Raw genomic sequence first — 24,271 nt, 5'->3', positions numbered from 1 at the left:
ACCAGAGGAATGGAGAATTCTGTTAAAATTTTTAAGTAAAAAACCCAATATAAATTAACAAAAGGTCTTTTTTTTTCTGTCTCCTCATATATGTATTTATTTGCTGTATGGCTCTACCCAAGTGGCCTCTCCTGCAGCTCCCATATTCTACTTGCCACATTATTTCACATTTTACAAGTACTTTCACTTAATTAAAACTTTTCTTAAATTTTAATAACATGGCTTGGAACACTGCCTTATTCTATCTTTCTTTCCTGTTTCCTTTCTCAAAATGGATTTTCATGACATTTCTTTAAATTCCTACTCATTAAAGCAAAATTTAAAAAATAGAACTCTCTTTTTCTCTCCCTATTAACCTCACCTCTCACAGAGTTGCATTAGTCAATTTTTTTCACTGTCAAAACTTAAAATATCAATATAATTTTAATAATTTAGTACTAAGATAGGTAATTTCTATCCAAGATTGCCTAGGTAGTAATAGTTGCCTATTATTATATTCACTCAAAAATAACATTTCTTAAATATTTCTAATTCCTAAGGATACCATTTATAATGGAATTTACAATCATCGGCATGGAGCCTCAAAAATTTGAATTTATGCATACTTTGCAGCAAATGTCATACCTCAAAATGGATATGCAAACATTGTTATTAGAGGGTGGGGTTCTTAATATAGAAAGAAGAAATCTGCATTACTGCTCGATGTTTCTGTATATCAAGTATAATTTATTCTATTAATCCCTATATTGTAATATATTTACTTCTAAATTACATATAATTACTAAAAAAACCTATTTAAACATTTTAGGAATAAAACCAAGAAAAGAACTTTGGTAACATAAACCAGTTTCTAAACTACATGATAGGAAAGAGTACTTGCTTGAGAATTATTAAGAAAGGACAAACATTCTCAACAAAAGAAAACCCAACCAGGACCTAAAAACCCCTCAGATCACCAAAACATTGGCAGTGAAGGACAGTATGATTACTCCTAACTTTACACCAAGAGTAAGCTTAATATGCTTATGTCTTCCCCTGCAACTGCTTTGAGATGCATACTTCAGCAAGTTTAAAGGAACAGCAGGATTGAAGGAATAAAATTTCAGAGGCAGGGAGAGCACCTATACTACTGCCTAAATAAAAATGTCACCAGAAAAGTTAATTTGGTATGGGTCTGCATTGTGTGTAAAACAAAAATTCTAAATCCAGGTAGCATAACTGGACTGTAGGCCATAGATCTAGGAAACAGAAGAAAGGCACAGAGTATCTGTGCAAGCTAATATGAAGAAGCAAAGGTTTTCTACAACCTTGATAAGGAGAACAGAGGAGATGAACAGAATTGCTGTTGAGCACCAAGGTTTTCTTCAGCTGTTACACATCCTTGCATGTATGCAGAATCTTTTCCCACTCAAATTTTGCATGCCCAGTCATCTGAGTTTACAGCGCAGCAATTGTTGCAACTTCATAGTTTTAAAAACTACAATACCATGAATATCCCAGAACATTATTTTTCTTTGTTCAGCTTATATTTTCCACTAGCTCTTTGCATAAATCTCTTCACACATGCCTTTTTAGCATACCAAGCCTCCTAACTATTCACTAATAATTTTCTAAGCTCTGAAGTGTGTTCAGATGTGTAAGGTACCTTTGTACATGCCTTTCAGGCAACTGGATGGTCTGTGAATTGAATCTTTGAAATAAAAACAAGACAGCTTCTGTTCTCAGGCTTGAAGAGTGTAGGAACTGATCTCGGGTTATACATTTAAAATTGCTACAGACCAAAATATTGTAAAATTAAAGGACAAAGTGGTCTTGTCCTCCTTTAATGCTCTGAAGTAAACAGCCATTGAGAAACTCAGGAAACAATTGTTTGAGAAAGTAACACTGATGAGTTGGACAATGATGTTTATTTACCCCTGCAAGTAAATCCTACTCTGTCTTCAGGGACTTCAGATACTTACTGCCTCAAAAAAGAAGGTATTAGATGCTTTGGAAGAACTTGCCATTATAGTCTTTTGTCATGGTTTAGCATGCTTCAGCTTATTTTTAGTTCTCTTCAAAGACAAAAACACTCTTATAAATATAACAAAAACCTTCCAGCAGGAAGACATTTTAAAAGGGTAAACATCAACTTTTAACTTCTTAGAACTTTCTCCCTCATGGGTATTTTGTTGCAAGTCACCAATTTTTCCACAGTATTAGTCCCAGATCTTCCTTGTTATCTGTGTATACAGGATATTTAAAAGGTCATCTGCATCTGATTTAAAAAAAAAAATCAAGAGAAGGAAAAAACCCCAAAACCTAAGGAGAATCAGCCTTTGAATTGCTGCTGAAATTATTGGCTATTTACACATTTATAAGTTCAAACAAGGTGTAGGTCAAACATTTGTAAAGCTCTCTTTTCTATTATGTTTTTTAATTCCTTGAGTGAATGAATGTACTGTGATGAAGTGGACTCTACTTTTTCTGAGTTGTGGCTTTGAATATAAATCATTTCAGTTTTATCAGTTCTTTCCCTTTGGACTATCTTTTTGTGACAAGCAGATACAATTTAAAAACCAAAAGATAAATTGAACTGAAAGGAACTGGAGAGTTCAGATTAAACCATTTCCCAGTTTCTTATACTCTTTTGAAGCATGATGCTGTTTTAAGTACAATGCATAATCAGATACAAACTAAATGAAAACCACCCAAGAGGGCTATAGCTGGTCTTCATAAAGACAGTAAAATGTATCCTATTTGTGATTTTACACCTGCTGGAAGTATGCCAGTAATTTAGACTGTCTTCCTTCTAAATATTCCTAACAACTGATAGATGTTATTTCACTTTGTGCTTGCACAGATCAGAATTCTCTATTTTAGAAATCAGTTTCAAAGTGGCAGACTACTGCTACTGGGATTACTATGAGAAAAATTAAAATCTACCATTTTAAAATAGTTTTCTCAGATATTAAGAAAGCCAGTGGCAGGAAACCTCCCTCAGTGACTAGCAGAACCATATTGACCCCTCAGTCTCATTTACCACTTCTCATCAAATTGATAAATGGCTGGGACTCAAGTATCAATGTGCAAAAGAAAAATGGAGAAGTCAAATCATATTCTTCCCTCTTGTATCAAAACTAGATAGTTTTCATTAAATTATTTAGGTAAAGCTAGCCTGCCAGAACTCAAGAAGCATTTGGACAATGCTCTTAGGCACATGGTGTGATTCTTTGGGTAGTTCTGTGCAGGGACAGGAACTGAGCTCAATCCTTGTGAGTCCCTTCTAGCTCAGGAGATTCTGTGGTTCTACGATTCATATATTCCCAGTGTTTTCCATTTACCATGCTAGCTCGAAGCACTCAATACCATTAGATGTGTAGCTTCCATTTACTTGACAGAAGAGGAGGAAACAATATTCAGCTACTTGTCCCTACTCATATTGGCATTAGTTTATGAGTAGACTTGCAAAGTTTTTTGCATAAGGGTAAAGTACTTGAAAGGAATTAGGTGGATGGATTTGGAAATACATTAAGTGAAACACCCACACTCCTTTGACAGTGGTATTTGTGAAGCACTCATAGCAGATTGAGTATGAACGTAGCATGTAATTCTACAATACTGAGAACTATTGACACATGGACAAGGAAATAATAAAAAACTGTTTTAATATACGTGAGCTAAGCATGTTTTCATATAGAGAGCAGGTGCCTGGGTAGGGGCAGCGGCAGTACTGGGGGCTCTGCCGGGCATTCCCTATGCACAGTGCCGGGGCTGCCCGGGCCGGGCCCATGCGGTGCCAGCGGCTGCAGCGGCCCCAGCGCAGGGCACGAGAGCCCCGGCGAAAGCCTGGCCAAGGGAGGGCAAAATAATGCCCCTGAAATATGACAGCAAATAAGAAATACTTTTTAGTGTTTTACCTCAAAAGTTAAACATATCAGTTTTAGTATGCAAAAGCTGTGCTTGAAACAGAAAGCTTTAAAATGCCTCCAAAGGGTCATTTTGGTCAGGGAGAACTATTAAATTAATTTAATTTTCAATTGATTCATAACTTTGTTTAGGAGAACTTAAAATTTCCATGAGTATCTTCCTCTACTTTGCACCTCCCACATTCAGTTTTAGTTTGTTTTCCGTAGAGCGAAAAAAATTAAAACCACCTCATTTTTGTCAAGATCTATTGCAGATTCCAATTCAAGTCCATTAAAATTTTTAAACTTGTTAAGAATAACACTTATGGTCCTATAGAGGCCAAGGAGATATAAGAACAGATTATAAAATGATTATTTGCTTGAAAGCTGAGCAAATATAATTTTAGATGTTATATCCCACTTCTTTGATTGTACCTCCTGCAGTTACCACGACCTTTAAAATGATGCAAAGTATGCCTAAAACTACCCATGGAAGTGAAAAAGGTCTTCTACTAAGGTTAGTGTTTAACTGCAAGCTGTTGTCTATAAGCACTTTTACGTGTGTCTACCTGAGATACAGATATGTCTACCTAAGCAATTCAGTGTCTCACTGTTCTTCTCCTCTGTTTTTTGCCTTGCTTCTCTTTTTGGAATTGTAAGGACTTAAAGAGCACAGTTGTCTGTTTTGACCACAGTTAAGGCCATGGAAGGACTTTGCCAGAAGCACAGAAGACAGTGACAGGACGGCGTGAACTCCAGGCCCAGCAGAGGGGAGATCTGGTTAGCTCATCCTGGTTAACACATCTGGACCAAAATCCCCACTGTGGCAAACTGTATAAAGCAACTGCTCGAACACGTATCATTGGTCAAACAAAGACCACTACAAGCTATGGGACAGATGGCATGTGTGACCATCAGTGACCATCCAAGCCTACCCAAACACTCTTCCATGAATACCCAAAACTTGGACTGTAAGAGAAGCCCCACAGCAGGAACTTGAGATAAGATAAAGGTGGTACTGTTGTCCAAGTGTTACCTCAGATGTAGGGAGGCTAAAAAAACTGGAAGAGAAGAGGACATCACTGATATTGAACACAAAGAACACAGAATTTATGGACCACAAGGAAAGAAAAATCAGCAACTCTGCTGAATTGGCTCTGATTGTGTACAAGGTAATTCTGGCAGGGGGAGATCATGACCCACCAACTCAAAAAAATCACTGATTCAAAAGAAAAGGACTGAGCATGTGGACTAATTGGCATTAGAAGAGAGGGAATAATTTAACCAATAGAATAAGAAAACTGTGCAGCCAATGAGCATTAATTCTTTTATTTTGAAAAATGTAGAGATGTTGAAAAGTTTTTGAGTGAGCTTGGGACCCCACCACCAGGAAGCCCAGGGTAAAGAAGGACCAAGAGGATGCCACTGGGTGGTGACTATCTTCTTCTTCTCTCTTTCTCTCTCCCCCTCCCTGCTCCTTTTTTCTATTTCTTTGTATCTTCCTACCTCACATTATATTGTTAAATAAGATTCACACTGTTGACTTAGGCATATGGTCTCATTTGCACCTTAATTTGACCAGAGATATCTCTCAATAATTGGATCATAACAGGAGCCTTGGAATCTCGGAGCATGGTTTACACCTTGGAACCATGGTTCACTTTATTCACCAATTAATCACTTGCCATGAGTGTAACACAAGGTCCTCTGGCAATTACCTGTATATGGATATGTGATGTTAGCCTGAAACTGGCATAAACTTCATTGCCTGTGAAGATTTGATGCAGCTGCAACCTGGACCCACAGAACTTCCCTCTTCTCATCATACCAGTTGGTAATGAAAACATTCCCATTTGATTAAAACTAGATTAACACTGTTAGCCAGAAAGTCTTTTTCCCTATCAATACCCATACCAGCATTGGCATGCTCTGATGTTTTTCCCTTGCGTCCTAGTCATACAGTATAAAAACATAGGACACGCTGCCTTTCAGTTCTGTCAAACCAGATCTTCTCTGCTATGGTAGGGATTAAATGACACCAGTGTTAGTAAGCCTGTTGTTTCACCTTTTTTGTCCTTTTCATTCTAATTTTGGTATCTTTGCCTATATCCTTCCTTCCTTCCTTCCTTCCTGCCTTCCTGCCTTCCTGCCTTCCTTCTTGCCTTCCTTCTTGCCTTCCTTCCTGCCTGCCTTCCTGCCTTCTTGCCTTCATGACTTCCTTCCTTGACAATATCTGATGAGGCCCAACAGATTTTGTGAAACATGGCTCTTGAAATGCTAGGTGGTTCTGGTTGCATAAACAGTCCTACTGACTTTACCATTTTAGAGGAAAAGCACGCTGCAAGTCATCTGCCTGTTAGATCTTTAAGGACAAATTTGAAGCAGACATTCAACACATCCAGCATTTCTGACTGAGAGAACAAATACTGACACTGGACTCCCCAAGAAGGGCAAAATTGCTCTGGAACATCTACCTTCAGCTCTGTTGGATGTGGCTTGCACACATGAAACAAAATCTAAAAGGATGGTAATCCATTCTAGCACTATTTCACTGTGAAACACTGGAGTTTCATTGTAGGTCTCTGTGCTTCCTCATGCTTTCCAAAATGTTACCAGTCTTAAGAGGCAACTGGGATTGTTCGCTTAGGTCTTTCATTTACAGTATGTGGCACATCTGAGCAAAAACATTGTAAGATAATTTGGACAGTGGGAATCATCCCCTTAAGCAGCTGGTTTAAATATGCCCTCAGTACGCCCTACTCAAGTGACTTAATCCCTCTTTCCTTCTGAGGAGACAACACTTTAAAGAAACATACACAGACATCTGTCCAGGGCTGTGAAGCTACAGTCTTCGAACAAATATATCTGACTTTGAATTCAGGCACACAACAACTGTGGGTCTTTTGGTCATCACTAAAAGACTTATGGACACTACAAAGCCTTTGCATTCTTCAACAACTGTCAGTTCTGTTCTGTGTCATCCAGCAAAACACAATGTCTTGTAGGGGTACATCCAGAATAGTAGCTAACAAACAATTCACTGTTTATGAGAATAAAACCTTAGTATTCAGCCTGGTTAGCTCTTTGTCACCACTACCTTCTGCTGCTGTTTCATGAAGCAAGAAATCAGAGCCTCTGGCATACACTGAGGTTTCCAAAGGAATAGTCCTTTTGCAAACAGAAAATGAATCTAAGCAGTTATAAACTTCCTACTAAACTGAATCCCAGCAGACTTTGAGAATGAATCTTTCTCAGCACTCACTAAGAATCAATCAGCCTTCAGGACAACCCTACGGGAAGCTTTTGATGTCTCTGATGTTATGGGAAAGCAATATTTCTCTCTGACATTGTTGACCTGTTCTTAAATATCTAGGAGGTCACACATGTACCCCCAAAAGCAATCTTTCATATGCTTGAAATGAATTGGTCCCTTAAATAACCCTCCTCACAGTCTATGTTTTAAGTCTTGCTGAGAAAGAAATACATTTCTAAATGTTGTTGTGTCTGAAATGTCAATTTCACCACACTGAAGTACCTTCAGTAAGATAAGGTTTTTGAAGATACACAGCTGTGAAAAACTTGGGCTTTGCTTCCAGTAGAGTTACACCAAAAACACCTCACGTGGAAACTACTAAAGGACTAGCTGCCCTTTTTCACCTTGACAGATCACTATTCATTTATTCAGTTTGCAAAATATCTTCCCTCCCTTTCCATACTTTTTTATTGATCTCTGTCACAAGAATCTGCTCTAGCTGAAAATTCAACCTCTGCAGAACTTGAGTGCCACGGAGCTGATTACCTTCACCTCAAAGGAAAGGCATTTTATATCTCTCAGTCAGATCTTCACACCAAATATTAAGCCTGCACCTTAGCATTTGCAATTCAAAGTCCTACTCTTTAGTCTCTCATAGCAGCAAACCTATGGTAGAAACACTCTTCAGAAACCAAAATGCGGAGATTTTTAAAAGGATTTGGTAAGTCTTCACCTTAGCACTACAATAGCATCACTTCACTGGGATCTTTTTTTTTTTTGTCACACCTGATGATGAATCCTTTGAAATCAAAACATGGTATTTTGTATTACCCTCTCCAAAACCAATGCTTTTGGTAGTTGCTTCCTCAGAAAGAAAAATACAAGCAACATCTGTGGCTTTGCTGCTTTACACGTTTATGACTGTTACGTGGTATATCACCCACAGTGTCAGTAGACAGTTACTAAAGCTGTAACTGCTGTTCTTGAAAATGTGTCATGCACGCACAGCTTGCTAAGTTTTTTCCTCAGAATCATGTCTGTGTTGGGATTCTCAAAGTGAAAAGGAACTAAGTGAGGTTGACATGTTCTTCTCTTTACACCATCAAAGATAATGACTACACTTACAAGCATGTGATAGTTAATACTGCCAGGATAATCCTTTCTGGTAACAGTTCTACTATGGCACACACAAATTTTACATACATTTATGTGCAAATATAAGATAAATTATCCTTTGAGATACTAAAAAGCACTTCAGTGTTACTAAGAACTTCAGTCTCTCAAAGTACTGAAATATTTGTGTCAGTTGATCCTTCATGCAATAAAACTACTGTAATGGAAATTGCTAGAAAAAGTCAATATCTGTCTCAGAAAGCTAAGTGGGGAAAATATCTGCAAAACTAAACAATTGACAAGATCTGGTGAGATAATAAGGGGAGAAAATGAACTTCAATGTGGATAAAGAATTTATCTGTGAATCACACAGTACTAAGATATTATTGATGCACAGTAGTGCTTCCCTTAGGTGGAAACTACTAGAAAGTAAGGTTTAGACTTAAAAGAATTTTTTTCTCTGGATATACTCAAAGTAAATTGAAGGTTTTCAGAAAGGTTTGAAAATGTGTAATACTTTCTAATTGCAGCACTTTATTTGAAAAATAATAAATGGGCCTTGGAACTGTATACTAAGAATAGAAATAAAAATTATGAATCAGCTTTCCATAATATTAATAAAGTGTATTTTCTGATATGATATTTTTACTTCTTTTTGAACATTCCTGCACTGTTTATCTGAAACTAGGAGGACCACTTTTACTCAGATTTTCTTCTAGTATATTTTTACAAAGATACCTCAAAGACAAATAGTATAATATATATGTACAGGTTTGGTTTTCAACATGGCTCTTTTTTATGACTTCCACTTTTACAAGAAATACAGTTGGAATTATTATTTGAGGTTCTGCATATACAAAAATCACTTACATAATTTGGATTTCTGCCCTAAGGATGCTGTGTATTACATGAAAGAAAGGATGACCATCTTCTTTCTTGTGATAATAATAAATTCCATGATCTAAAGAAACCTGGGAATGTCCATAACCAGTCAGTATGTACTCTGCCACCATTTCCCAAGGATAGTTGACTTAAATAAGAAATACTTCATTTGTTAGGGGATTATATATCCCATTCATTCATTCATTGAACCTCATTTCCATCATATTATTCTAGTTGAACATTCTCAAGATGACCCAAACAGTGAATGAATGAATGCCTAAATTGCACTGTGAATTGTAGACACTTGTTTCAAGAGTATTGTGATATTCAACAGTTCTCAAGTTTCCCTGACAGATATATACATGCAGGTTAAGAAACAAGAAAAATTGTATCAGTCACGAGCTCAGAAACCAAAATATGTAAACCATAAACCCAGACGAATTAGCTTTGAAAGTGCTACTGATTCTTCCACTGAAGAAATTACACAAAAATTCTCTCTTAGTCCTTGGCCATGAATCGTTGAGTTCTAACTTTTGCTCCTATTATCTCCCAAAATTTCCAAACACCATCTTCAAACGTGTCGCAGAGAAATTAACAGGAACGTGGCATTTCATGTCACCCACCTATCGAAATAATTTTGTCTCTGGATAAAATCAGGTGAAAGGAAACATCCAGAAATCTTTTGAGTATAGAACTGAGATGGCTGTTGGAAAGGTAAGTGCAAAAACAAGGGAAAGGAGATAGATACTATAACATTTATGTAAAAAATTTTTAATCAGTAATTATTTATTTACCTAATAATTTGAGAATTTGGATTATCAGACTAAAACATTAATTAATGTAACAATCTATTTTTAATTCCTCTTATATCTCTTTCCATTACCTTCCTTTGTGTAAAACTCTCCCTAAACAAATAGCATGCTATGATACTCTTAATTTTATATGTGTATTTTATTTTTTCATTTTATATGTTGCCTCTGCGTCCTTTTTGGAGCAGTTCCCACTTTGCCCGGTCAGCTCTGGACGCAGCAGGCTGCGGGGGCCAGCCTCCGGGATCCGGGAGACCAGAGGTCTGGCTCGTGGGTCCTTCCACAGGACCGCGGCAATAGAGGCAGGTGGTGGAAGAAGGAAGCAGGCTCAATTGTGGATGAAGTCCAGAAGGTTTATTGTGTCTCCGAACAGGTGACCTCGCCCCCCGGGGGTGCCCAGCAATGAGCAACCCTGAGCCCGCCTGCCAGGGGTCTTATGGAGGAGTGGCGACAGGGGAGGGATGACCACGGCATCGAATCAGGGAAGGAGCAGGACGGGTCTGCGGGATGAGGGACACACAAGGGAACCTATCTTGGGAAAGGAAGGGAGGGATCCTCCCCCCAAGACCAATCACTCGACGCCCCTGCCAGAACTTTCTAGAAGCTTGGGAGGGGTGCCGGAGCGATTGGCAGGGGTCTGGGAGGAGACAAATAGAGAAAGCAGGGTTATGAACACGAAACCAGGAGGGTATAAACTGGGATGGTACAGTAACACGAAACCCAAAGGGGAGACCCGCACTGAACCAAACAAGACACACTCCCACAATATGTGTTTTCCCAAACTTGTCAGAAAATTGCTACAGGGCAACTTTGTATACTCAGTTTAATTTTAAATTTTCTTCCTCAAATTAACAACTCTTTTAGTCTAGGCAGAGCAAAATAGATGAAAGGGTTGTCTTAAATGCTCATCAAGTTTCTTCTCAGTTCTGTACTCTTAATCTGTCATGTTACTTATCTTTACTTATCACTTCACATTTGCAAACACTTATTTTCTCTCAGCCAAAATAGTTTGATGTTTATCAACAGCTCTCTTTTTCTAATGCAGTTGAGTTAGTGTAAAAAGTGTTAACCCTTTCCCCTCTAAAGAGTATTCCTTAACTTATGACGGGAAGAAAATTAAGTAACACCACTCCCACTTTGTGATTTGAAATCATAAGTATTCAAAAATAATACAATAGGAAAAAAAAAATCAGCATGCTTCTGAAGGTACTTAAATAATATGAAGTTCAGAGTGCCCTGGCAAGCTGTTTATCTCCTAGGACTTCTGTAAGCAATATATTTTCAATACAATAGTATAGTGTTTTGATACAGTGACCCTTCTTATTTTGTGGGTAACGTCAATTTTTGTAAGCTGTCAATCTGATCCAGACTGAGGAACTGGCCTACTTGCTTCAGAACACTTGGGAGTCCTGACTTTACACTTGAGAACTGCATGAAATAAATATAGGGACTATTTACAAGACTCTCAACATGCTTTGGAAATGGCTGCATTATTTAAATGCTAGTGCTAATATTACAGACTCAAAGCAACAAATAAAAAATGGAAACTTACTCATTTATAAGCCTGCAGTCTTGAATTTTTGCGTAGTGTTTAAATTTCCTAAGTTTTAATAAGCATTTCCTTTCACAAATCCTCCAGTGTCTTTAATTCTTCTGCAAAATGTTTTATAATATAATAATCCCATACACAAGTACATACTGGGGCCCAACTGGCTAGGTAGCAGTTTTGCAAAGTGACCTTGGTGTCTTTTTGAGCAGCAAGCTGACCAGAAGCCAGAAATATGCCCTTGCAGCAAAGGTCATCAGCACCCTGGGCTCCATTTGGAAAAGCATCACCTGGAGGTCAAGAGAGATGATCCTTCCTCTCTCCTCTGCCTTGGTGAGACATGTCTGTACTTCGGTGTCAAGGTCTGGGCTCCCCACATGACGAGAAATAAAGAACTACTGGAGGGAGTCCAGCAAATAGCCAGTAATTTGAATAGGGAATTAGGGCATTTTTCCTATGAGGAGATTCTGAGAGAGCTGAGATTGTTCAGCCTGGAGAAGGCTCAGCACAGACCTTATAAATGTATATAAATACTTGTTGGGAAGAAGTGAGGGAAACGGGCCCAGTTTATTTTCAGTGGTGCCCAGCGATGTGACAAGAGACAATAGGCACAATGTGATATACAAAAAATTCCCTTTAAGTATAGGAACAAACCTTTTATTGGGTGGGTGGTCAAACACTTGAATAGTTTGCCCAGCAAGATTGTGGAGCCTCTACCTTTGAAGCTACTTAAAATCTGACAGGACATAGACCTGAGGAAGCTCAAGCTTATCCTCCTTTGATCATGGGAGTTTGACTAGGTGATCTCCAAACATGCCTTCCAATCAGCTGCTCTGTGATTCCATGATTTTCAAAAAGTCAGAATTTCACTGTAGTATTTTTCAAGTTCAAAATCACATAAATACTGAAAATCTGCTTTATAGAAAATTGAATTTCTGTGTTTAGAACCAACAATTGATCCTAAGTTGTACCATTACTGCTGACACTAACTTTCATTTTCAAGAAAATTACCAGTTTGAATTAATATCTTGTACCTGCTTGAATATTATTGTGGCAGTATACATTATATATTTTTTAATAAATCACATGGGAAAACCTAAACAACAACAGAAAATAATTTAAAGGACACCCTTTATGTACACCTCTAGTAAGCTACGCAGTCACATGTACCATTCTGCTGTCTTCTATTGCAGTTCACTTCCTAATCACGTGATTTGTATCATGTGTTTGCTAATGAACTTTATTCCGTGAAGTTAAATGATTTTCACGGATAGGTAAAGAGGAAGAATATTTTTTCTTCAAAATAGGTTGCATTCCTCAAACATGAGCATAGAAAGAGATGCAGTATCTTGTATGAAACACGAAATATTCAGAGACAGAGTTGGAAAATTATTTTATAATGATTTATAAAATATTACGCTTTGATAACAAAGACATACTGAGTGGGCTGCTGGCTGGTATGATGTGCTGAAACAAACTAATCTGTCAAAAATAATTTCATTTGTTTCCTTCAAATATTTCTCAATAATTCTAACTAGCAACATTAAGTTAGTGATTCTAGTAGGAGAAACAGTATATATGTTGCTTGGAAATCTGCTCCTTACACATTAGAACAAAACATAGAAGGTAAGCCTATGTGGAAAGATAAGAACACTTAAAAATTATACAGAAAACCTTATGAGAAACCCACCTTGCCAACATACTGATAATCGGATCCTGTGTATTCCTCTAAAAGAAAAAACTGATTCCACATCCAGCCTCGCTTCTGGCGGTGAATTGCTTTCCCATCATTCCCTGAAGCACGTCCTCCAAAGGTTTTGGGTTTGAGATCAGGAGTCCTTAGTAATAGGACTTGCTGTATTGTCATAGTTCTCCACTGCTGATGCTCTTCAAGCCAGTCGGCAATGGAGCGTAAAGTTTTGTTTTCCTTGGCTCTTATTTTTTATGTCTCTAGTTTCTGTTGCAGCCAAGCAGTTTCCAGCAGCTCATCTCTGAACTGTATACAGTAAACAAATCCTGAAAGTAAATAGAGAAGAGACAATGTAAGTTGAAATGCATTCAAACACTAGTCTCCAACATCACTGCTACTGTACCCTTCATATAAAAACATAACAACATAGAAAGCAACCTGGTCAGAAATGTAAAGGTTATCCATAAAGGGAGAACACTGAATATATTAGGTAGCTGCTGTCAGAATACTTCCTAAAAAAAAAAGTAAGAGTGCCATTTAAAAAATTTCAATTTAGAAACTTACAAGAGTATTCTTTATTTAGACTGGTGGATTAATATTGCTGAAACTTACACATTAAATACTGCTGCCTTTGCTTCAAATGTTTTCCACCCAATTTCATTTACAAGAATTCCAGTGTTTTATTAATCTTATTATCAAGAGACATGAAACTCTAACATAAAGTAGTTTTAGAAATTACAAATGGTGAAACACTAGCTCTCCAGGGTATTTTAAATGGTAAAAGGGAATATCATATGCATCAGAAGAGCTACAACATGACAAGAAGCAAACTTTTAAACAGAGAAAGTTCTTCAGACGGTCTTGTAATATGGAGCGATGTGAGCTTACCCTTAAACTGTAGGAAACATTTTTAAAAACATGAGGGCCGGTTTTCCAAATATCCTGAAATACTGAACTTAATCTCATTGTGGGAAATATCACAGGGAGAAGGCAAGCCTCTCCCAGCTCACTTTTTTTTTTTTTTTTTGTCTCCACTTTTGTTTTTTGCTTTGCTTTGCTTTATTTTATTTCTTCCTTCATCTAACAGAACCATGAGATGTTATTTCAGCAAGAGAAATTTAGCCAAGTTCTCTTCACTTTACTTCTATCCCAAAATTTAAATAGTTACAGTTTTTGTTAGTGAGACCATTTGGTAATTATTCCCTTCAGTAAATCATAAAAGTCTATGATTCTTCCTCTAAATAGGGTGTAGTTTCTGCAAACTTTAACCAGGGTCATTTTGCTATTCTTTCTAGCATATCCATAAAAAAACCATGGATGGTGGTTGCATTTCCTTGTATATTCTTGCACATGTGGCAAAAAACTCAAGTAGTAATAAGCTTGGGTTGTTTTTTCTCCTCTTTGCTAATTTAAATAGTTAAGTAACATGTGCTCTGAAAAACACTATGCTATAGTTCACTGTTATCTTAAATATTTTTATTTTTCAAAGAAGGTACATGTAAAAATTCCAGAAATTCTTTGTGTGTTTCAGTTTGATATTGTGTTACTCAAGTCATTTCCAGTAAGCCTGTGTTGATTAAAAGAGCTTATAATAAAATGTCAGGATTTTTAAAGTGAGTAGACTATGAAGTGACATAGTTTAAAAACTCTGTGCCTGTGTGTACAGGCATGTTAATAACTAAACAGATTCTTTTCAGGAGCCAGTTGTTGTGTTCAAGTTATATTCACTCAGGAGAACATTTTCCCCTCTCTCCCAGCATTTGGAAGTCCAAACAACTTCTAAAAGCCACTGCTGTTTAGGATTTTGGCCCCGAGTCAGTTCTTAGTAACGCACAGATACCTATTTCCACTGGTCTAAATAAAAACCAAGTTATGTACCATTTCATTTACCCCTTTTCCCTTTCTCCTAAAATTTTGACATTTACTTGATTTGTGAACTTTGATTACTACACAGAACAATCCGTTCTAATATAAACTACTAATAACATGTGCTGAATTATATCAGCATGTACAAACTGGAGATGTGGTCCTCCACCTTGGAAATTATTTATCTCAACTCATACTTGCGTTTGAGACAAAGGTATACTGAGTGAGAGAGGAGGGTTAACATGTATTCTAAGATGATTAGAAAAGCTTCTTCTCAAAGACCATAAGAAATTCAAAGTTGAAATTTTCTCTCTCAGTTTCCCTAAAATTTGGAAAACTATTGGGTCTTTTTGAAAAGGGAATATAGAGTTTACTTCCCTTTTTTTTTTTTTTTTTTTTTTTGTGTGTGTGTGGGGCTTTTTTCCTTTTTATTTCCTTTTTTCACTTTCTTGTCCCATCAGTACGTATATTCCATTATCCACACATTATTATTTGATGTAGAACTGTTGTTAAATGCCTCTTGGGAAATAATGCTTCAATATTAGGGGTTTTTATTGAATTTCCTTCTTGTTAAATTAGGTCAGCAGAATGAAAGCTCAGATGAAATTTGTTAAACTTACAAAAGTAGCTAATGTACGTGGACTTGGCAAGCACAGCTGCTTAATGGATGTACATACCAGCAAGGCCTTTTCCCTCCTTTGAGACTCCTGTTGGAGTTCAGTTGCCTGCTTTAAATGTGATGAGTTTGATAGTAGTCTACTCTAAAGCAAAACATTTACCTCTAAAAATAAGTTAGCAAAAAAAAGTAGAAACAGATTAAACAGATAAAAAGCACTGTATAAAGGAAAAGTTTGAAGACAATTAGATGAAGGAAACCTTTTAATATATAACTACAGAAATTAAACAGAAATCTGAGTTCTATACTACATTGCATATCTGGATTCTGTGCTGGAAGAGTCAATGGAGGAAGAAACATTTTTCGTCTGTTTGCTTTTTTGTTGTTTGGGGGTTTTTTGGGTGGTTTTGTTTGGTTCACTTTTGTTTCTTTTTAATTCCCTGGAAAACTAATTGAAAACTGTCTAACTTTTGGCAAAAGAAATTCTCTTAGGAGAGGGTCTGAGAATTCAGAAGAATTTTAATAGTTTTGCTGGCTTCAAGTATTCCTTTTAAAAAGAATTTAAAGAGTTGAAATACCTTTAAATAGTTCTAAAGGAAACTATTTCACCAATCTTTCTCCTCAAATTTCTCTCTACCTCTTCTTCCTGATGATCACTTCTTGAATTTTTGCCACAATAGAAAAGAAACAAGGGGGGGGAAAAAGAAATAAAGCTTTAAAAATCTATCAGCTATGTCCAATTTCTGTGTAATATCCGCCTGTGTAATGCCCATATTTCTGTGTAATATCCTTCTAAATTACATTAAAATTACTACAGAAGAGCATTGTGCCCAACTGTGCTCTTGTTTATACAGGTTTTTGTTATTAGTTATTATTTTTAATGAGTTTTCTTGGAACAATTTCCAGTATGCAAGAGATGGATCAATCATCACTGAAGCTGTTAATCACCATTAGCTTTCAGGTAACAATTTAAAAACCATTAGGCAGTACTTTCCACAGATTGATCACTTCTATATGTCTCAAAACCTAGAAGAAAATGCTTTAATGCCACTCCAAATGTATTCATCTGATTTTCAACTTGAAAAATACTATATATTGCTTCATGCAACCCCTCAATCCAATACTAAAACATACTTCATGTCGTTTGAGACTCATGAGATTGAACAGATGTATAAGATGGGCCATGAACGTTTTTAACTGATGCACATGTCAAAGTTCCACTTACTGTTTCAAGAGACTGAACTTTTACACCAAGGATGTTATTTCTATATTAAATTATGTCCTCTTTTTGTCTATTTTTTGGCATACATATATAGTTGCTTCTGGAATTCAGCAGAACTAAATTTAAAATAGTAATTTTAATACAAATTGTTTGTTTAATTTTTTCTAATAAAGAAATTTTAGTAAATTTCTCTTGTGAAAAGCAAATTTGAGCAACAAAAAATTTGCCTGGGATAGCTGCCAACAAGAATTTTGTTGTTTATTTGACCTTGGTCAAACTTGAACTGAATCTTAATTGTGTGACATTTCAAAAAACTTGTTTAAGGGGAGATATTTATGCAATGCCGTTCCTGTTTTCTCCATTTCTCTTTCAGCTGGGAGACGCTCACAGCTCTAATCTTGTCTTTCAATCCTTTTTGCTATGTTTGTATAAAAGAAAGATATTTTTGGAACTGAAGTTGCTTATTGAAAAATTAGGTTAAACTGTGTTGGAATCTCATGAGGAGAACAATATTTAATTTTATTACACTGGAAGTAAGCAGAGCATATTTTGTTCCTGTTTAGTTCTTGCTCGCAGAGTTGATGCCAATAGAGCTATTCTTATATAGCCACAGTGAGAAACTTTTCTTACTTTCCATCTGATTTCTCCAAATTTTTGGACCCTCTCCAGCCACTTATTAGACTTATTACCACAGTCTGCAGACCTTTTATCATAGCTCCTACAGCCTTCAGCCTACAGCCAAAGTTCCTATGGCCATCAGCCATGAGACATAATTCCTACCATTTTGGTTCTCCCTTGAATTAAGCAGCTTGCTAAGGTGGCTCTCTTCTTTCATTAAAACTCTTGTTCCTGGCTTATGATGTCAGAAATGAAATTCAAACCTCTGGCTACATTTTAAAATAATAGGGACCATTTAACAAGCTAGTAAAAGTAGAAATAGCAAGACAGCTAAGTGCAGAAAAAGCTGTATTTTCACTGAGCCTCAGAAGACCCTTCAACTCAAATAATTTAGTTGTAGTAATTTATTTCCTATATCTTTATCAAAATCAGAAGTTCTAATGCTTTAGAGCATCATGCGATGAAGCAAGTAGTTTAAAAAGACAGATTTGCAAGAGACTATAACTCAAAACAGAACAAATCTTTCCCTCTGTATGTGTAACCTATTGGTGGAAGCTATTCCTTAAGGGAAAAGAAGACAATACATTTTTATGAAGAATTTTAGTAGTATTTGAAACAAGCAAATTAGCTTTGTCAAATGATCAATTCTTAATTGATTCTAATCTCATCACTCCTTGTATTATAGATTTATGTTCATTACTTTATGTATTATATCCCAGTGAAGTCAACTAAAGTCATTCATAATTTGATTGCTTGGTTCTGAACTAAGAAGATAATTGGTAAATTGTCAATAAGCTGCTTATTTCATAGCCTGCAGCAGAACCCTTGCACACCGCAGTGACCACACTTCAAGTTATTAAATTATAACTGGAATTTGCAGTTATTGTCAGTTATACCTTTGAACTTTATAATCCAGTCTTCTTTATGAAGTCCTGCAACCATTGATCTGGTTAGGAATTTGAGTTGAATATATATAGTTCAATGCTAAATTTAAAAAAAACCCCAACAATTAACATTTTAGGGATCAGGTATTATAATTTGTAATACTAATCATATTTCCCAAACATCAAAACTACTTCACTCAAAGGAGTGTTTTCTGTTATTTTCACAATTCATGGGGAGAAAGGTACTGAAAAAGAAGCAGAGAAAAAAAAGGAAAAAGGAATACTGATCATTACAACTTTTGCTAGAAAAGTTGATTTTTTTGTGCTACAGAGAGACTATATATAAACATACCTTATGTCTTATTTTTAAGTATATTTATGTATTAAAAATCCTAATTGTTTTTAAAAAAACCCAAGTGAACATGCACTATACTAAATTTAAAGTGGAAGGTTAAAGATGCAATCTGTGTTCCACTGGTAGTTCAGTAATTGGATATCCAAAACTCTAGTTAAGCAGACAGAAATCAAAAACGTGGAAAATATAACTCCAAGCTGATGTTAAAATGAAGAGGAAGAAGGTATCAAAACTCACTCCTCCCAGTTCCCCTGCTGTGAAGAATATAGTCCCCCACCATGTAAAAATCTCTGAATGCCTCACCAAAATTTTTCCCTGGTCTTGTTAAAGAAGAGTGAAGCTCTCAGGCTTAAGACAGACTGGAACATTCAAAGGGTGAGTAGAAGACCAGAAAAAAGGCAGAAGATATTAGTAAGTTATCTTGCATAACAATTTTGACTGTTTATTAATGAGGATTTTGTGTATTCATCAGATTACATGGATAGCTAACAATAATTCTTAGTTCTCTACATACAGTGAATACACCTTTTCTCACAGTACGACATTGAGAGTATCACACTGTTACGGCAGTTCTCTACATAGATAGCTAAATTTACCTCTGTCGCTAAAATTTTGCGGGAGAGGTTATACATGCAGCAGTGAAAAAATGACTTGTGAACATGCAGAAGTTATTTGAATCTTTATAATTTCTGTACCTTGTGAGGTACCCTGCGCCTTCCATTACGTGTGGCACCCTACTCTCCCTTCTGGATTACTCTTTCCTACCTGATTATATATACTGAGTTAAGTTTCACAGGGTAGCTGCCCAGCATTTTTCTGCATGGTAGCTACCCAGCATTTTTCTGCATGACATGAATGAACAAGTATAGAGTTAATTTGTTAAATTTACAGAGTGTATAAACCCTCCCTGCTGAATTAAAGAAAAAAAAAAACAAAGTATTTAAAAAAAAAGTTAAAGAAACTATCTGAAATTTGCAGGATATAGCAAAAAAGTGGACAGATCATAATAGGTTGCACAACATAACAATGAACTACTGTGTTGAGTCAAGACAGGCAGGCAGCCAGAACAACCACAAACCCATGTCTGAAATGCAAAGAGTAAAATTATTTCATTACTCACTAACCAGAGGATGCTGAAGCAACACTGGGCAGAGACACCCAAGAGGGAATGCAGGCACCATCAGGCTCAGTCCATCCTGATGGACAGCAGCCCTGCTGTTTGCACATATCTATCAAGGGCCTGTGCAAGTTTAGTTTACCACCATGCTCTGATCTTTGTGGTTTTTTATGATCTCTGCCTTGTTCTCTCTCCCAAAACAGGGAGAGAAACGTCTCCCAAAGCACGTCTGTGAGAGTGTCTCCAAATCTCTCAAAACATGTACATCATCTCTACACGGAAATTCTGCTTCACAAAACTGACAGAGGACAAACAATAGCAGGCGTTATATGGGGGGTTTCCCACACTGTTATTCTCCAGGCCTTGGCCTTCCCAGTTGCAAGGTCACTTGAGGGAATTTACCATCCTCCTCACCATTCTTATGCTTTTAACCCTGTCCTCCCAAGAACTACCTAGGCACAGTTCTGGAGAATATAATGGAGAAAGAGTATAATAGTTCTGAACAATCTCAATATAGTGAACTTTTTTATCACTTATCTTAAAAAAAAAAAAAGAAAAAAAAAAGAAGGGGTGTCTTGGGGTGTCTTAATGTTGTATTCCCTATCACTGCTCTATGCCCAGAAATTAGTTTTATGTCTTTCTATGCCTTTAAGCTGAGCCTGAGAGGGGGGAGAGAAAAAACCTAACAAAACTTTCAAAAGAGTTTTGCAGTTTATTTCCATGTTTTTCGAGGACAAAGAGATAGAGATAGAGATGGCTCTAGACATTCAGCTGCGGCAGGAGAGTGAGACCGGAGGGAAGCACCCGGCTTGCTTACTTTCCAGCCAGCTTTCGGCCAGTTTTTCAGCTCCTTTTCCTCTGGAGAGTTGAACTTTGTTTTCCTGGGACTCAGACTTTTTTTCCCTTCTTCTCTGCTGGACTGCTTCAATATCAGAGCACATCGGGAGGACTTTCCACGAGCACAGAGGGCCTGGCTCTGGGCCAAGCCCCAGCTCCAAGGAGACCAAAGGGAGGACTCTAACACTTTCCCAGGTTTTTCTCCACAGCGAGAGATTTTATTATTTAGCATTATTATCCATTTCCCATGTGTTTGTTAAATAAATAATTTTTATCTCTTTCATTTTCCTTCGAGGAAAATGTTTTTTTCCCGAACCTGGTGGGGGAGGGGTGGTTTCTAACCTGCCTTCTCTCAGAGGATATATTCCTAAATTTGGCCAAATCAGCACAAAGGGAAAGAAGATATATGGACAGGAATATTATTCTTAAAAAATATTAAATAATCCTTCCTCTCCATTCAGCCTCATTTTAAATTCAGTGTTCAGGTTTGAGCACACATCTAATTATTTATAACATGTAAATTATTAGACACCAGGCTAGCAACAAAACCTTTAAGAAAAAAAATTATTATTCTTGAGGAAAGAACAACTATACCTAATAACCCAGTCTACAGAAAGAAAACAGGAGGAAGAAGGGGCTATGGTTGTAGTTTTTAGAAACATTTCTTGAAATTAAGAAATTATTCTCAATGCACACCACAGATAAGCAATTGACTTCAATCACAGCCACAGTGATTTAGGTTAAGCACTAAGTAAAACTTCCTATATATTTGCAGGGGTAGTTGGCAGCTGAAATGAGATGTGACTGAAGGATTGGAAGAACAGTCTCAGCAAACCTCTTTCAGAAATGGGCTGCCTGCAGCTGGTATGACCAAAGTATTTCTCAAGATGTTTTCAAGCTCCATCCCATAAAGCTCTATCCCTTCTTTTTCCATGTCATTTTCTCTTCTCATTATATCTTTCTATGTCTGGTGCCACTGCTGCCAGTGACCACTGCTGCCAGTGGTCACCCTATTCTCCTATATATGAGTATGGGTTGTTCATTCCAGATCAGCCACATCCTTTACCATTTATCTGATTTCATCTCAAAAATGTCTTTAGATTTGCTTTTGTGGGTTGAAAGCACCTGAAATTCTCTTTCTTGCTAGCCAGCATAACATGCTTTTCCACATCAAATGATGCAGTCCTAGACACCTGGTTACCTCCCCTTTAGATAAGTTCTTGCCAGTCCCCTGAGTTTCCCTCTGTAAGATTTTGTAGTTGTATTTATCCCATAAATTGTCTGCTATACTTTCCCAGACAGTGAATTTAGCTCTTTCCTCCTCCATTGTGAATTCATCCCTTGCATTTCTTCCTAAACAATTATCCTCTGTGATTTTAGCCCATAGCCATTCTGTCTTCTAAAACATCCATATTTACTATTAGCAGACTTTTTTCTTTTACAAAGAGGGTAGTCCTCTACTTCGTATATTATAAAACCCAACTGAAATCCCAACCCTGTTACAGCTTTTTAGTATTTGATTGTCTTTCTTTTTTCTTTCTCTTTTTCTTTCTCTTTCTTTCTCTTTTTCTTCCTTTCCTTTCCTTTCCTTTCCTTTCCTTTCCTTTCCTTTCCTTTCCTTTCCTTTCCTTTCCTTTCCTTTCCTTTCCTTTCCTCTCCTCTCCTCTCCTCTCCTCTCCTCTCCTCTCCTCTCCTCTCCTCTCCTCTCCTCTCCTTTCTGCCTTTCCCTTTCCCTTCCTTTCCTTCTTCAAAAACAAAAAACCAAACCAAAACCAACCAACCAAAACAACATAAAGTACTTCTTACAATGAAAAAAAAAAAAAGAAAAACCAAACCCATTTGAATACTGTGGTTTTTTTGCCCGGCATGGTTTTAGATAGCAGGGGGCCACAGAGGTGACTTCTGTGAGAAGCTGCTGGAAGTTTTCACCATGTCTGGCAGAACCAATCTCTGATGGCTCTGAAGATGGACATGCTGCTGGCCAAAATGGGACAATGAGAGAGGTTGATAATGCCTCTGTGATGACATATTTAAGAAGAAAATCAAAACAAAGTCATAAGATTTTGGATTCTAGTCAGAGAAGAGGAGGAGGTGAGAACACGTGAGGGAAAACAACATGGATACACCAAGGTCAGTGAAGAAGGAGAGGGAGTAGGTGCTCCAGGTGCCGTAGCCAAGGTTCCTCTGCAGGCCATGGTGAAGGCCATGGTGAAGCAGCTGTGCCCCTGCAGCCCATGGGTCCATGGGGGATGCAGAGATCAACACACAGCCCATGGAGGAGGTGCTTGTGCCAGAGTAGGTGGATGCCTGGAGGAGGCTGTGATCCAGTGGGAGACCCAGTGGAGAGAGGGGGCCCTTGCTTCCAGGCTGGAGCAGCCTGTCCTTGAAGGACTGAACCCCGTGGAAAGAGAGACCCACGGCATAGCAATTTTGGGAGGGCTGCTGCTCGTGAGATTGGAGCCACACTGGAGAAGTTCACGGAGAACTGTCTCCCGTGGGAAGGGACCCCACCGTCTCACAGGGGAAGGACTCCTCTCCCTGAGCAGTGGAAGAAAATCTCAGGTGATGAACTGACCAAACCCCCATGCCCTGTCTCCCTGCACTGTCAGTGGGAAGGAGGGAGGGGTCAGGGGAAGGTGTTTTTAGAGGCTTATTTTACTTCTCATTATCGTCCTCTGATTTTGTTAGTAATACATTTACTTTGTACCTCTAAGTTGAGCCTGTTTTGCCCTTGGAGTGTTTTCTCCCAGTCCTTATCACAACTCATGAAACCTTAGCCTTAGCATGGCTGGGTGAAGGGTAGAAGAGAATGATGGTGGAGATGAGGACAATGACCTGATCTGATGAGTACCAGCAAACAACTTCCAGAATGCTGTTTTCTTCTTTGAAGAGTTATGGAGTAGGATGAGAGCAGTGATTTATCAGTGAAAGTAGATCTACTTACATCACTATCACACTGTAATTTAGACACAAAAGAATATGCTGAAAAGGTTTTGGTAAAGCCCTATTTTATTTTTCTTATTCCCTACATTTCATCTTTGAAAGACCATGGCTTTTCTGGAAATAAAAATATTAGAAAATTCCATATGAATTTTGCCAAGAATTAAACCTGAGAGATCATTGAATAACTAGACCTGGTGACTGTTCTTTCTCCCTGTACTGAAGTGTTTGCCTGAACAGGGTGAATTATAATGAATAATGCGGAACAGTTAAGAAAAAGACATTCTTTTCCTTCAGTGCAGGTGGAATTTTAAATCTCCTAGCCATTGCTATCCAATGCTTTTACCTGCCAGCAAACTCTAAGCCTTATTAGGGAAATAGAATAAGCACAGAAGCGTGCCAAATATCTAAAAACTCACTCTAATCTCATCAGGAGTTTATATCTTCAGCTCAGGCTGAAACCTTACAGCTTCAGAGAGCAGAGCCAGTTCACTAAAGCGTAAAGAATTGGGGCATTGAGAGACTGTGCCTGCTTAGAAAACTGTGTAATTTAATAAAGTGTTCATTGATGTCTACACAGTGGCTCCTCAAACTTGTGTTAGTGCCTGTGCCTGCAGCATGGATAGTCACATTCCT

The 24,271-nt window shown here is 37.5% G+C and overlaps 1 protein-coding gene across 3 annotated transcripts in view; it reads right to left on the bottom strand.

Moving 5' to 3' along the window:
* CDH10 (cadherin 10) overlaps nt 1-24,271 on the bottom strand; it is a 100,820-nt gene that overhangs the window by 47,733 nt on the left and 28,816 nt on the right. For all 3 annotated transcript variants that reach the window (XM_017738750.1, XM_008637181.2, XM_017738752.1), the window contains exon 2: nt 13,181-13,506. In XM_017738750.1, the coding sequence (XP_017594239.1) occupies nt 13,181-13,357 (177 nt within the window). In that variant the 5' untranslated portion in view covers nt 13,358-13,506. The remainder of the gene's footprint in view (nt 1-13,180; nt 13,507-24,271) is intronic.

Source organism: Corvus brachyrhynchos, unplaced genomic scaffold (genome assembly GCF_000691975.1).
Source record: "Corvus brachyrhynchos isolate BGI_N302 unplaced genomic scaffold, ASM69197v1 scaffold23, whole genome shotgun sequence".
Taxonomy (NCBI): Eukaryota; Metazoa; Chordata; class Aves; order Passeriformes; family Corvidae; genus Corvus; species Corvus brachyrhynchos.
This window is presented reverse-complemented; position numbering and strand designations above follow the sequence as displayed.